The sequence below is a fragment of the Echinococcus granulosus genome (assembly GCF_000524195.1).
Source record: "Echinococcus granulosus chromosome Unknown EG_S00004, whole genome shotgun sequence".
Lineage (NCBI taxonomy): Eukaryota > Metazoa > Platyhelminthes > Cestoda > Cyclophyllidea > Taeniidae > Echinococcus > Echinococcus granulosus.
Genome location: NW_020170384.1, coordinates 185,198 through 201,209, shown reverse-complemented (window position 1 = coordinate 201,209; position 16,012 = coordinate 185,198). Strand labels below are relative to the sequence as shown.

Here is a 16,012-nt window from a genome sequence, read left to right as displayed (position 1 = left end):
CATTTAAGGTTTATACAGACCGATTATTACTACTGACAGCAACGCTGCCCAAATTGGAATAGTTATTGTACACAATTTATGGTGGCGACGTACCACTGTACAAAATAATGATATGATTGTAGAAGCACTCAACAGTGAGAGCTTTGCCAGCATCGTTGAATCAGATTTCGATCTAGTAATAGCCCAATGGATTAGTCACATTGACCGCTTGCAACAATTTTTGTACGAAGATGAATGTCAAAAGACTACGATGCATCCCACGCCCACAAAGACATAGGCTTGTCTTCGTACTTTCTGGCTGCCGGTGTCACGAGCAAGCATGAGGAAGCGACTGCCTCCTGCGGGATTTATTTGCGCGTGAATAGGGCGTTTACCAGCCCCAATGCAATAGGCCACCAACCCGTATGGGCACTTGAGTTTTGGGGTTAACTTGAGAAAGAGCCCACTAGGGTCTTAGAAACACTTTTATAAAATAAACGCACATGAGAATGAAAGGATCGGTGAGAAGTTCATCAGCACTTGCTCGCTTCTCGGGATCGATTTCGAAACATCGTTTGATAAATGCTTTGCAAGGTTCTGGCAGTTCTTCTGGAATGTCCGGATGTGCGCTGTAGTAGCCCGCCCGATAAAAAGCTGCGAACGCATCAAGCTATGCAGAACAAAGCGAATTCAAAGCTTGTGAAAGACCGTCTCACTGCATAGCAAAGAAGAAACAAAAGCATCGCCAAACTCATACCTCATGATAGGGGAGTTTGCCTGTCACCATTTCTACAACCGTACAACCAAAACTCCATATATCGGCAGGATAGCCGTAGCCATCTTTTGATGCGTTAATGAGCTCTGGAGCCATAAAACGCATGGTACCTGCGGTAGAGGCAACACATTATTACAAACTGAAATTAGAATGCAATAAAGAACTCATTTTTACCGAGAAAGAACCATAGAAATATCAATATAAACAAACGTAATTAGACAAAGACAGGTTTCATTCAGCTATGCAAATTCAAAGCACTTTATCAACAAAATGTAATGCCATGCAGCAGCACCAACACTGAACTTATAGTGCTTAAGAGGCTAGCGTGTTGTGATAAGGTGTCTGTATGTGTACGCTGTTGAGTAAACTTATTGTCGTTTCAGGTATGTACAGGATTTTACAGGGTTAATAGATGTGAGTTTTATGAAGCGCGCTATGCAGCAAGTATTAAAGCCTTATGCGACTGAAATATTTTAAAGGTGAATTCACCCACACCTGAGTGCCTGGTGGATGTGAATGCTGACAACAATTAACCAATCACTTAAATGACTACTGCATCAATGTGACAGAATTCTTTGCCAAAATCGCTTGTGGGAGTAGTAGGACCGTATGAGCGTAGCTTAAAGGCATACCCGTGACTGTGCCAGCCTTTCTGATGAGACCACCGAGTCGCTTTGAGGCACCAAAATCGGCTATTTTCAGTTCTCCTCTATACATGTTAACCAAGATATTGTCGCCTTTAATGTCTCGGTGCACAATTTTGCTGGCATGCTAAAAGTGGCACAGAGAAGTTATTAGTTAAAAGCATCTTATTTTCTGCTTAAAACAAAACACAACCTTCATTGCAGTTGAAACAAAACCAAAAGTTAAGGTCACAATGTACATTACAACCACAGCTCAGCGCCAGTAAATAAAACGATAACAGTATTTTAATGTCTTAATCATTTAGTAGCCGCAAAATCAAGAAGTATCTATTTAGATAATAAGTGGATAAGGAATTATTTTAAACAGAGAAAAGAAGCCTCACACAGACTCAGTATTCTCGCATGGAGGTTAATCGTGTTGATTGAGTAAATTTTTATCACAAAGCAGCCAAATGGAACTGAATTGTGCACTAGAGAAGCAGCCTAACAGAAGTAAAACTCAAGCTCGTGACATTTGTAGTTGATTACAGGGAGAACTTCAAATGAAAGCATAAAAACACACTCAAGAACCAGTGCATAAATAAAGAAGCATTTTCAGAAGAGAGTTACATTTTACCACATGAAGCTTTGGTATGAAGGTAACAGGTTTAGATAAACTCGGTTTCTTTAAAAGATGGTATTATATAGCTTGCATTTTGTTAAAATTTCATGCAAAAATGGAACAAATGTTATAAAGCATTCAAACAGGACGTCGATTGCCATATTAAGTACCTTATTGCTAATGCCTAGGAGCCTGCACTAGGCACCCAATGGACGTCATTCTTACCAAGTAGCGCAAACCCTCGAGGATTTGACTGGAGTAATGCGAAACCGTTTCGTCTCTTAAACTGCCAATTTTCTTCAGGAGAAAGCTAAGCGACCCTGGAAAGATGATGCAAAGAGAGCATTGCAGCATAAATAATAGGTGCAATAAAAATATAACTAAAAGGTCAATGAATCATGACTTGTAGCGCAAAATTCATGCAGCTTACGTCTGGTTTTCATTGTGTTTATTTTTATGCTCTTCCAGTTGCAATAGTTTAATTTTCCAGAAAAAATCCTTTTTTGAAAAGTTAACGACCTCCCTCATGACCCAGCAGTATTAATCCAGCACCAGAAATCATTATTCACTAAGGTGGGGAGGCCACAATTTATGCGCGTTTGTGAGTTACATCAGTGCTTCGTTTTATCGCATCAACATGTTGGTGGCAGACATGAAGACAAACCATGTGAGTGTTCTAAGTCGCACGAAATTTTAAATGCAAATCACCTCCAGGAACATGCTCCATGAGAATTTTCAGGACTCCATCCTCATACACTGAGCCGAGGTAACAGACGATGTTGGTGTGATTGAGACGCGATTGAAGATTAATCTCTTCAATTAGCGGTTGAAGATCTCTATCGGAAACAATGAAAGCGATTAAAAATGTGCCGCAAGTGTTAAATTGCTATGTGAATAACAAGTGTCATCGCAGTAACTCACTTTTGGGGAATATTTTTAATCTCCTTGATGGCAATCTTGACCTCTCTGCTAAGCTCCCGACCAGCGTAGACTGTCCCAAAGCTTCCTGAACCGAGGACAATTGGATGACCGCTTTCATCGAATTCGTAGACAAACTAAAATTTTAATTTTATTTTACTAAGTAGGGCGCGATTGATTTATGGCATTAAAATTACCTGTGGTCGAAGCTCGGCGTCGATAAATCTCTGGTGAAAATAGCGTGAAACAACAGTATATTGAAGGCTCTAAGTATTTTTCATATTTCAAATAGTGCCGTCGGTAGTTTTACGCTAAAGGAGTTTCTACTAACTTTAGAGTACAAATGAACTTTAAACAGTAGGCTTCTTTAAAAACAATTTCCATGGGCTGTTCCGCTATAAGTATAAAGGACTGGTAATGCCGGTTAATAACCAATGAGAGTAAAAACAACTCTTCTATGAACTTCAGTACAAATTACTTAAGGAATACCTAAAGAATTTGAAAAAAAGGTATTATAACAAAACCAGAATCTTCAAGATCGTAGGGTCCATTTGTCTTTAAATGAAGAAAAAAAAACACCTTCACAAATTTTTGGTAGATTAAGATGAAAAAGAATTGAAACTCACAACTACAGAAAGACCAACTGTGTTAAAGAATTTGAAGTGAAACGTGTCTAGATGACACCATCCGAGGTAAATGCAATGAAAAGTAACATGAAACTTAAAAGTAGAAACTTCCTACATAAACCACTTTAATTAAAGTCAATTACCATTTACATCATCTTCACACGTATGAGTCTGAGATGTAAAATTGGTTTGCTGATAAAAGCACTCGCAAAGCAGTGACCATATGCATGGTAATCGGGAGAATCAACCTCCTTGATTTTACCGCATCTATGCTGGACATGTTATTGGTAAGGAATTAAAAGTGAATTTAACAAATACATCGCTGCTTAGGCGCATGAATTAGCGCATAGAATGAAAGTACCTTAATAGGTTCGTCATCTTCGTGTTCATCAAAGAGGTAATTATCAGACTCCGAGAGCGAAGCTCGAATGGCAGCTAGAAATCTAAGTGAGAAGGGCGGTCATATTAAAAGGCAAACATTTAAAAAAGTTCCCACGTTCCATAGGGACAATTAACAAAATAGATAATTATGGAGTACATGTTCAAGGAATTTCATTTTGAGGAATAAGCATACTATTAATTTTGACCCCAAATACAAAATATACAATACCATTAAAAATCAGGCAAAGTTTGAAAACAATTTATACTCATCCACGTATGGGCAAATACATACTCAGTTCGCGAGCGTTCACAGGGAAAGAAGATGGAATAATCCTCCGCTTGAACCGTGAAGAAGTAGAGATTTCGCTTATCCTTTGGATTGAGGCTAGAAATTGTGCAAACAACGAAGTTTCCTATGCAGTGCCAAAGTGTGTTTCGGGTGTGGTTAATTGCAAACACTAGAGGAACCGTTTAACTGTATCAACAGCCCCGTTTCAAGTGATCTGAAGATCAATGACACGTGCCAATTCACCAACAAATCAGGTTTACGAAAAAATAGGTCCTACTAAACAGTTACAGATGCGCACTCCATTGACAAAGAACTAATTCATACATCCCCCAAAAATGGCAGATTTGGTTCAGTTTAAACATTCAACCGTTTTAGCATTTGTACTGGGGAATTTCCTCTTTGCAATTGACTTTGACGCCATAACACTGTAAACACGTTTGCTTTTCAGTTGACAGAACCGCACGGAGGTGCCGTTTGGCAGTAGCCAGACGAATTGCTGAGATGAAAACCAAGGTCACGAAGAATAACTGGGGAATTGGGGAAATGAAAGATTCTACTACATTCTTATTGTCACGCGAATCAAACTTTCATAACTCACCTAAACCCCTTGATATCATCCTCATAGAAAACGAGGTCGTAGATTGGATTGAGCCGGAGGTTAGAAAGTGGTGCGGATTCGCCATTCTCCGTACCGTTCTCCTCCGCGAACGTGAAGACCATGGGGGTGACAGCGCGATGTGTGGAGGTCTTCGGAGGTGGCTGTTGACCGCTCTCGATGTAGCACACGCGCATGTTCGGCTTGTCCGAGTGAGCGTGGATGTGGAGATGGGCGGGTCTCAACTCTTCACCGCTCATGTCCACCAGCAGCACCGGAAAGTAGATTCGCAATGGTGCTTCGGCCGCCGATGTCTCCTCGGATTTTACCGCTTGATTCTTCTTTTCATTATCACCTTCCTCATCACCCTTTAAACCCTCAGATAACTTTTTTTTGGTTTCTAAAAACGAATATTTAATGACTGTGAAACTCGCCCCAGAAGCTAGTATTTCTTTAGGTGTTGAAATCATCTTTCACATTTAAGCGCAGCAATATGAATCGCAAAACTTAAGAATGTTAGTCTCGCCAATTCAAAATAACTGCTGCTGGTGTCAAAAAAAGCAAAGATATTAGTAAACTTTTGAAGTCCTGCCTTTTTTACATAAATAATAATGAAAGGTTAAGTTGTGAATTACATATTGAAACTAAGCTCAGGTACAATGCGAAAAGGATGTGAGATGAAAAATAGCTGATAAGTTAGTCTTGCAGTTTTCCAGAGACCACGTACAATTCAAGCAGTCTCCAACTAACGATTGTAGCATTCATCACGAAGAACAACCAGGTGCAACAACATTTATAGCTACTACAGACTCTGGTCATTCAGCTAACATGAATATTGTCTGCCGATACAGGGGACAACGTATCAGTCATGTCTTGTAGTTTCTTTGAAGATACCATGAAGGTCATCCGACACAAATTCGAAATGAAGAAGTTTGTTCGACTGGGCATTAAGACTTCCCTAAACTTACAATCCGTAGAGTTCTCTGTTATAAGGGCACTATGAAATAAGATTTGCTTGCTGGACAATTACTGAAGGGAAAATTGGCTTGTAACAGTTAGGAAAAGACAGGACTTGAATTTTAATGACTGCGTTAGTGACAAGCACATGCTTAATGACTTCATCCCCTTTCGGATGACGCTGATAGCAACGGAAAATCTAGGATGCAGTGTCGTCACACTCTAAAGATGTAGGTACAGTGAGGTCATAGATCAGGGGCAAATAGCGAGATTGGACTGGCGCTTGCGCCCATCTTACCGGGATTTTGGATGCACTCGTGAAAGAACTCCAACCAGAAGTTGAAAAGCTAAAATAGGGAAACGAAAAATGCGCTAGACTTGGCTGTACAAAAGACTGATGATGCAGAGGCATATGAGGATCTACCTCCATATCCTTATCTGTTGTGTCTGCCCTAATCCTCCGAGCTCGCAAAATCAGTCGAATGTTTCTTAATGTTGAACCCAGGTGCCTGGAAAGCAAGCAGGAATGATGTTTTTAATTTTACATGAGAAATGGGAAAATATACGATCATTGAGCACTTCATATATACATTTTAGCAGACTGACACTTTTTTGACTTTTTCAAACACCTCAAACCTGTTCATAATCTCAAAACAAGGTTGTGCGAAAAACCTCAAAACCCCCTTTTCCAGTTGCGTTCGGTAAATAACGTCGAACTCAGGAATTAGTTTAGTTCGCGAGTATCCATTGTTATAGCAACCGCAATAACCGTGGCAACTGAACACAGGCATATGCTCAACAGAAGCAATTTCGCATCGACCGAGATTCTACACCGACCTACGGTTGCTCGTTTTCATCGATCAATGTAAAGGTAAGTAGATGAAGGAGAAAAAACGTACAGTAGAATTTCCTCTATCCAACAGCATGACAGTAAATATGACTATCCCAAATGCACTAATCATGTTGATTTGTGCAATTAAGGCGACAATTGCGATGCAACTGTAATAGTCTGCTGTAAAAATAGCAAAAATTGTGATCAAGTGCACCAGTTAATAGGCAGTAAGAACGACTGCAGTCTAATCTGGCAATGGACGACTACACTTTGGATCATGGATAGCGCTGCAGATGGTGAAAAACAGTAAAATTTGCGCATAAGTTGGATTCAGATTAGAAATAAACAGAACACTTTGACTGCTCACGAAATACACAAGGTGCTTCCTCCCGTAATTTACTACGCTGGCACTGTATAGGTCGCCCCACTGATATGAAACTGCAAGATCGGTAAGCTAATGGCGTTGCTCGTGAATTGCCCATACATGACCTCTTTTGCAATACACAAGCTTTCCTGTTATGTGCATGATTTTGAATTCGATAATCCGTGATTAAGTTTTTAACTACTCTTCTTTTATTTAAAAGCAAGGAAATCACTTCCCCACACAGCTTGGAGCGAATCCAATCTGATTGCAGCATTTATTTATTTTCAGAACATAAAGTTCATCCCCAAGGTCACTGAAGGTGGTTATTTTGATATAAGGTCTACGAAGAGCAGTGGTTAGTGTTTGTCAACTGGAGGAACACGAGTTCGCCCGTCTTCAACTAGCCAGTCATATCTAGAATGCGGACCTAATAGATAATGGGGGGCGAATAAGCGATTACTCACCACGAAGGCGGATTCAGCTTGTGCATGTACTTAGCCGCTTTTACGGCCCCTGCGTAGTCGGCCCAAAGGACAGACACTTCAAAGAAAGTTGCCACATCCCAGTAGTCCTGGAGATCCTGGAGATTACCCTTTCTGCCCGCGTTAATATACAGCATATTGCCTGATTAAATAACAAAACATAAGTGGGTGACTGAAGGAATCATGTGCGTTGTAATTACAGCAAAATGCCGAAAAACGATGCCATTTGAAAGGGACACGCCGTTTACTTAGTAACAAAGTGACATTTAATTCAAATCCAATGACAATATCCATCATTAACGAAGAAAGCCAAACCTTCCGCATGGGTCATTTTCTTTGGAACGACGTCTAGTTCATGTGACAAGTGTCCGTCTATTACTGAACTCGAAATGGCAAAACCGTAACATCCTTCGATTTCCCACTTTCCATATCAAAGTACGCCTTCAGCCGATGCTATCGTGGTATTTTCAGCCGCACAGAAAATACACGAAACCATAACCAACTTTGACATTTCGTGCATTCAGAGTCGACATGCCTGCACTTTATTGCCCAAAGACTTGTTTACCCCATCAAAAAGAGGCTAAACGATTTCATCACCACGCGCTGATGAAAACAACTTTATAATTGATCCCAACGGCTTATACCTTTATCAATTTTAATTGACACTGGAGTAGAGAGATCTTTTTACTACGACAACTTCGGCATCAGGCTCTTCCCAAAATTGTGTAGCCTTCGGGCAACTTCTGTGCCACCGTTAGATTTTCCTTACCGAAAATCCCAAAAAAGTGCATATCTACCATGAGTTTTGGTTTGACAAAATATTGGCCCGATCTCATTGGCAGCACGTGAAACTGCAAGCCTGGAAGCAGACGGTTGTTGTGAGGGCTTGCTAGAGATATTTTGAAGTAGCAAGCCCGGAGCTCCCGCATCCCTTGTCAAACAGCGCCGAAAATATATAGCCTACTTTGGGTAAGGCTCATTTACCGCGAAGCAATGCGTCAAAAGAACATTGACCCAACAAACTGATCACAGAAGATGTTGCACCAACACGACAAAAAGTATTCCTGACGTGAATAGAAAGAGAAGTGAGTTTTATCCCCATGCGAATAACATATTCTAGCACTCCTAGCGCAAAACCCCATTGGGCGTGTATTAAAAAACCATAAAGAAGTCAAGCTGCCATGGAGATATGTAGCCGTACACAAATCTCAGACACAAGCAGGAGTCTTATTATGCTTCAGGATAAATGCTAGATGTACTGAGACGGATAGTAAGAAAATACCTCTCGACGTGAGAAGAAGGATACAATTAAATCCTTTAAAACTAATGCATGCCTAGAAGAAGGCCTCATCAGAAGTGGCAGCACTCCGTATAGTTCACATGACTAGAAGGTGCTCATGTGGTTGTCAAACGTCAAAATTGGCAAAAACAATCTTTGGAATTGTTCTCCATCAAAAGCACTTTAACGACCTTGCAAAATCCTGTGAATGGTTGTAATCTGCATTACCTTTTACAAGCTACCTCGAATTAACCAAGTTATTAATCTAAGGTATGATGGATTACCTCAGCCAAAGGCAATATTATCCTAATTATACTCAGGCAGTGGTAGAGCACACAAATCGCAATATCTTCAGAAATACAGGTTAGTGTGGCATTTATGGTGAAAGGACAAGGTGACTACATACCCAGGCTTGTGTATGCGTATGGCATTTGCAACCCACAATAATCGTGAAGGTAGGCAACCTATTTGATGGTTTGTGAGGTACTGATTGTACTCCTAAGGATAGAGCTTCCGGGCTTAAAACACAATAGGAAAGCATATCAATGCACAGACGTTAGAAAAAAAACGTGTACTACGGTGACAGGTGTTACGAGCGCCAACGAAGAAATTGAAGTGAATTTAAATTGTCTGCTAGAGGATAAGCGGATATCCAGAATATTTCTAATAATTATTGCGAATATTGAAACGGATGCATAACATCCCAACTTTTATATTTTTATATTTCAAACACCTGGATAGACATTTCCATCGGGCACATTGTGTGAAGGTAATCGGGTGTGGTAATAATTGTCTAGACGAAGCATTTAGCAAAAAAATAGTGACCAGGAGTCAACGTGCACAGATAGGAAGCATAAAAGTCAGACACCTTGACCCCAAAAAGTTAACATGAGAAGTAAAATAGAGCACTGTTTTAGACGTTGCGATAAAGTAGACTGTGTTGGGTATCATCTTCTGGGCAGGATGTGGTGCGCTCTAACACTGAAACTACCAACATTTTGACGCACAGAAGCCGATACTAATCGTGGACGATTTGAAGAACATCTATAACTAACCTTCCGACTTGACGGAGATGAAGTCATCCATCCATCAAAATCAGATCAAACGTATACCTTGACACGCAACAATCTTGTTCACGCACATTTGTAAATCCCACAGGAGCACTTGGCTGTAGTTCGAATTCTGATTAATTTGCCGATTCAAAGCGTCTGCAAATACATTTTAGCGACACAGCAAATGGAAAGACGCAGCCGCAATTAGGTTGTATCAACCTTAATTAAACGGCTAGACAGCATCTTACTAGGTGAAATCTCTCCTGCCCCACCACAGTACGTGACATGTGGTAAATGGCGTAATGTCATCATCACAACTCATTAACTACGCGATTCTAGAGTCTGCAGGATACTTCATGTCGCCAAGTTTAACCTCACACCATCAACCCTTAAATTCGCGATCCTGAAAAGCGAAAGAGCATCTTATAACACAGAGCTCCTCAAATACACGGGTATTGAGAATAACAGGAAGAAGTAAATACAGTGAACTCCTGAAATTCAGTGGAAAACCTTGTGTTCCGTATCAACTACAGCTGCAGCTATGATTTCACCATTCATAGCATCAATTATTCCCTATTTGCTCCCTTTTGCGCAAGTTTGATAGCACACGAAAACAAGTCTGTGATGGTAAGAAATGGATGCTTACAGACGGTGGCCAACTCCTTATTGCTTCTGTCAGCTCCTCCGATCACAAGTAGTGTTGCCAGATTGATGCCCAGATATTCGCTCGACGATTCTTGAAAACCCTTTCGGTAGCTCTCAGTGGCCTTCTCGAGGGATTCACGGTCAGTACAGTTTGATTCCACAAAGCGATCCTTGTATATCCGACCCTCTAGACCGTACAGATCGGGGAAAGGTTGCTTACAGTTCTCGATTACCTGCATAGATCAAAAAACACACTGATAGACTTCTCCCAGTTGACATATCCAATCGCTGTTCACTTAATTAATGTAAGATTATTCAAATGAGATATTTGAAGGGGCAGAAAATAAAATGTAGGATTGAACAAATTTTATAAGATTAAGCAAGGAACAATTGACCTACATCCTTGATGATGCTCAGTGCCTTCTCACGATCGCCTTTACCATTTCGACGATTAAGAGCGAATGCATAGTAGTAGCGGATATTAGGGGGCTCCAGCAAGTGTTGATAATTTTCGAGTCCCTGAATGGCCTCCATGAGACTTATCATTTCCGAATAGGCCTACAAACAAAATGAGGACTATGCAAACATGCAACGACTCAGCATAGAGCGATTTCATGATCCCTCAAAACATTTACCAATCATGGAAAGGGGAAAAGGCAGCATCAATCACAACACATCATCCAGTACTCGACAGTAAATAAGGTATGCGAAATCTACTCCATGAAATTGTAAATTCCGAACATTGGAATATTAATGGGAGGAAAATAATAACAAAACAGTGATGAAAACACTTGTAGCCTCTAGATAAACAATGAGATATCGCAATCCTCTCTGGAGCATATTGGTATTTTCTTAGATTCCCCTGCTTACCAGATAATCGAGGTAAACATGTCTAGGGAGGTGAAAAATTACAACTAATCACATACTAGGAGTGCCACCTCCATGGCACTTCCGGTACGACATCATATACCTAACCTGAATTCTAATACATCTCCGAGAAATTCAAACGACTAAAAAAGTGTTTTATGCTTCCCTAATACATATTTATATAGCCGACACCGCTAGCATTTGAGAAGAGTGGGCATTCTGTAGCGATTGACTATAAGAATCCTGAAACAAGCCTACCCACATCAATAAGAACATGAACTATAAATAAATGATTGGCGCAAAAGATCAAAGTCCCAACAGCCATTTTCAAAAGTATATAATTAACTTTTCATGAATTTGATGTCTGTGTAAAGTGCAATTAGGAATTACCATTGGAAGCTTAGGATGTACGTTTATTACGTTAGAACAAGAGTACAAATCTGTTTACCTATTGCTCAATAAATTTGCCTCAATACCTTTCGCAAGCCCAAATGATTTTGAAATGATATCCCAATAAGTTTGTAGTTGTAAAAATAATTAAAAAACCGCCATCTTAACTGAATATGCCCTCCAAAATTTGGCTTTGTGGGCACTTGATGGTAAGGTGTGGTAAGTTTTGTTCGCATTGCTAAGCGCTCAAGACGGTTTAACGTCTCAAGTGCAGGCATCAACGAGAGACTCAAGGTTCACACAGCTCCGCACGGCCTTTGCAACTCCCAGACCGAGTAAACAGTTATAAAGCTCAAGTGGATTTCCACGCGACCCAAAAATGCATACATTGACGTAATGGCAAGTGTCTAAACATGTAATGGTTTCAAAAAACAGGATGTCAAATCCCCAGATGATTCGTTCACTAGTAAAAATAAGTGCAATTTATCAGACCCCGACGATTAGAAAAAAGTAAATTTGATGACCAACGGGAAGAGCGCAACAACTAAATTTTCCCTATGCCAAAGCATCTCTATTTTACAAGAATCAGACTTAACGTACGATTTGCTTGGAAAATCCAAAAATAGCTTTAGTTAAAACAGTTTTTATTAGACATGAAACCTACGTTTCGAATAGCATGATGCATGTTAACATAATGCACTGTCGCCACTTTAAAATCTGTGGATAAATTCAAATACTTCAGAATAACACAAACCTCAACATGCATATACGAAAGAAACATGTTAAGAAGACTATCCGGGGAGAGAAGTCTTGGGTCATCGAGACGACGTCGCATCTTATGCAACTTCTGAAAAAGAACATTGTCATTTGCATTAATTAGCACTAAATCAGTTACATTACGGACCCCTAAACAAACAACTGAGTATATGGCGCCAGTAGTAATCACAAATTACCATTAAAATACAAGTTATTTAACGACAATGTGAGCTCACCTCGCGGAGTTCGTCGTCTTTTAGTGTCTCACGGTCTACTCGCAATTCCTTAACAAACTGACAGGAAAGATGAAGTCTAAAAGTGTACAAATCAATAGAGTTCAGCTCAGTGGCATCAAAGTGCTGCAAAAAAGTGAGGAATGAAATGTTTGATGGTATAGTACCTGGTTTCATTCTGCGCATCCATGAAGCATTCCTTCAGTCGGGAAGACAATAAAGGAAGAGCTCCCATTATCTTCCCCTTTACGTTCGCCACTTCTCCGTTTAGCAAGTTTAAACGGCCAGAATCTACATAGCGAGCACAACCCTCCTCATCTTTAACATAAGGCAGCAATAAATTCGGCTCCTCGAAAGGCTAAATAGGATTAATATACCAGGAGCATAGATTACTGGTAGGCTTCTCACAAGATCCACATCATCAGCGCAAACTAAAACAAGGTTTACAGTTGACTTGACGCTTTCGCGAACACCCAAGTGATAAAGAACAACCGAGATTTCTTTCTAAACAACATGCATTCACGAGCACAAACATACCCATCCACTGATATCAATAACCAAGATTTCGGCATTATACAACGCGTCAAGAACTTCTGTATTATTCTTACTGATTTGATCAAATGTGTAATGCTGAACCCTTGCCTTAATTCTAAAAAGCTTGAAGAACTCGGGCTTTTACGCTTCGCATGCTTGAATCACGGCGGAAATAGCACTTCCTTTTCCACCAATAGAGACAGCATCTTTTCGAGCTGATAAGTTTCCATCAACAATACAAACTACACACAGCTGATCCGAGTTCATTTTGTCATGATAAATGAAACAGCGCGAGCAGAATGAACAAACCCATTAGCCAATGACCTAGAAGGTCAGCACAGATTTTACCTTGAAAAGGACTCAAGGACATCCCATATGATCGCGGTGAGAAATTAAAGCATCATAAATCCACTTTACCCCTTGCCAGACTTCTAAAACAAACATGAATATATTATTGATATTTGAATGATAATTTTAAAAGAGGATATTAATTAAAATTATCGTATGATAAGAGACGAACTAAGTAAAATTAGACACAATAAATCAGAGTTAGGCTCGGATCCCCTACTAAGAGGTAACTTGTCGAAGTTTTTTCTGTATGCTCTAGTCCAAACTCTTAGTGTGTTTTTCATGCTGCAATATTTTTCTTGTAAATTGCCTCACATTTGAAATTGCTACTTTTTGATTTCTGCTAACCGTGCTTCTTCCAACTAAGTCCAAATCATTTTTTAGTAAGGTAGGTGTACAAAGAGTCATTAGTTGTTGAAGTATCTGCAATATTATAAAACCAGATAACACTAATCTCGCTGTAGTCCCTCGAGACTTCCCTGAAAAGAAAAGAAGGCAGGCAGAATGCGTAGATTAAGCTTATAGAAGGGGTTGGGGCTGTTGGCATGGCCCAGAGGCCGACACATCTAACAAAGGTGCAGTGGTCATGGCACGAAGTGGCCCTTTACTAATACCGAGAGTTAAACGACCAACGTATTACAAATGTTTTATTTTGGAAATTACAGTTAGACTGCTTTAGTTCTTTTTTTCCCATTTACCTAGTATTCCATTACCTTTGACTGACAGGATTGATTTTGAGAATCCAGTACTTTGCATAAAGGAGTAGTAAAGTGTGCTGAGGAATCATGTTTCACTCCTCTTGGGAAATCAATGGATCTATCTGATTTACCATGACTGTGAGCTCGGTGAAAAGTCATTTACAGCGCTATTCCTGATGAAGGCCTTCCTTCGCATTCTTTGAATGCATGGACCAGGACCTATTATTTTCACAGAATCCTGCCCATGTGATCCATGAGCATGAATATTGACATCTTATTGAAAATTTAAAGTAAATAACGAGTGTAGTATCCACTACTTCCACTCATGCATTTTCTACCAAGATCAAAGTTTAGAGTTTTGCATATATTTAGTGATTATAACTGGGGCACTCTGTGACACAGACTATTTCAACTTGCTGCGAGTTATTTAACAAATAGAGCTACAGGTTGAAAATGGACACCAGTGCAAACGCGAAACTCAACAGTTTACACTAGTTAATCGAAGTTGACGAGTTCGAAAAATTACGTAACTTCTCTATGTTTATATTGAAAGTGACAGTTAAATATGAATAAGCGAGTGGTTCGCTTTAACGAATCGGGCCCTGCATGCTTCATTCGTGCTTCATGGAATGGGAGATAAACAAGGTATTGGGAATATGTCAAATTTTCCAATCCATTTCTTTGAGAAAATACATTGATAGATGCTGTCGAAGCGTTTTAACAAGCGAGTGCTACTTTTACATTTTTTTGTCGTTTAAAACAATACTAACGAATTGACTCAAAATTGGTGGTTTACATCTATCTACACGACTCTATCTTAAAGGTAAGGAAGTGGTTATTAATTACTCCTTCTCTTATATTAATGTTTCATGATCAAATTCGAAATAGTTATCACACTTTTCACTTCCTCTTTCACATCACCTCTGTGTTTTAATAGTTAGGACGGCTATTAAGATTACTGTAGGTGTTTGCATTTTTTAATGCCACATTAAGATTTCCAAAAATGGGCAAGCTTGGAAAGATGCTTATGTTTACGAAAAAAACGTTTGCCATCGAACTACATCTAAGAATTCCAAGGAATCTGTTCAGGATGAGGTGTTGTACCACTCTGTGTGAAGAGCATACAAATGCTGTACGGAATGCAAACAAATTTTTTGCTCATGCTCAGGAGCCATGAACGTGAATGGACATTTACGTGTTTTACAACGTAATGCGAAAAAATAAGGAAAAACTTCCACTTTTGGAAACCCTGATTGAACACACGCTATCTCCAATTTCACTGTCCAGGATGAACGAAATGTCACTTTTTTGTCGAATCCACCCATTGTGCATCTGGCTACATTAGGAGTTTTTTTCTAATAGATATTAAATTTAGTCCCAACATCACTAAGTAATGTGCAGCCTTCTTAAATATCTGGACAACAGAGCATGGTCTGATTTCAGCGGCAGACTTTCCTCAGCTCATTTAATATTTTGGCGATTTTTACTTTATAACATACCGTAAAATAGAATAATTGTAGAACTGTCAGGTGACCGAGAGTTATGTACGGTTTCCTTTATAGCTCACTTCAAGGGTTAGGTACAACTTGCAGCAAATTGTAGAACATGGGATTGTTCATACGCACTTATTGTGCTCCGCACCATTTGGCAGTCATTTAGAATTCCATATCATTAGCTGTCGACGAAATTCGTTGGGTGTGATTAGATGTCGTCCTCTTTACAAATTTAGCTTTACTGAAGTCTACTGAAGCTTCTGATCGATGCATA

The 16,012-nt window shown here is 39.7% G+C and overlaps 2 protein-coding genes across 2 annotated transcripts; both read right to left on the bottom strand. All coding sequences in view use genetic code 11, as the record gives it.

Annotated features, from left to right (window-relative positions):
- Nucleotides 1–237: 237 nt before the first annotated feature.
- Nucleotides 238–12,900, bottom strand: EGR_01024 (Mitogen-activated protein kinase kinase kinase; the record flags this gene model as incomplete). The annotated part of the gene is made up of 18 exons (XM_024490273.1): nucleotides 238–445; nucleotides 483–649; nucleotides 737–864; nucleotides 1,387–1,525; nucleotides 2,225–2,319; nucleotides 2,708–2,835; nucleotides 2,921–3,054; nucleotides 3,905–3,986; nucleotides 4,217–4,309; nucleotides 4,812–5,208; nucleotides 6,064–6,112; nucleotides 6,190–6,274; nucleotides 7,426–7,585; nucleotides 10,421–10,652; nucleotides 10,819–10,977; nucleotides 12,431–12,523; nucleotides 12,669–12,744; nucleotides 12,833–12,900. The coding sequence occupies 18 exons, from the start codon at nucleotides 12,898–12,900 to the stop codon at nucleotides 238–240; spliced, it is 2,493 nt and encodes an 830-aa protein (XP_024355092.1).
- Nucleotides 12,901–15,330: 2,430 nt separating this feature from the next.
- On the bottom strand, nucleotides 15,331–15,570 carry EGR_01023 (hypothetical protein; the record flags this gene model as incomplete). The annotated part of the gene is made up of 1 exon (XM_024490272.1): nucleotides 15,331–15,570. One exon carries the CDS (start codon nucleotides 15,568–15,570, stop codon nucleotides 15,331–15,333), a length of 240 nt encoding a protein of 79 aa, XP_024355091.1.
- Nucleotides 15,571–16,012: the final 442 nt, after the last annotated feature.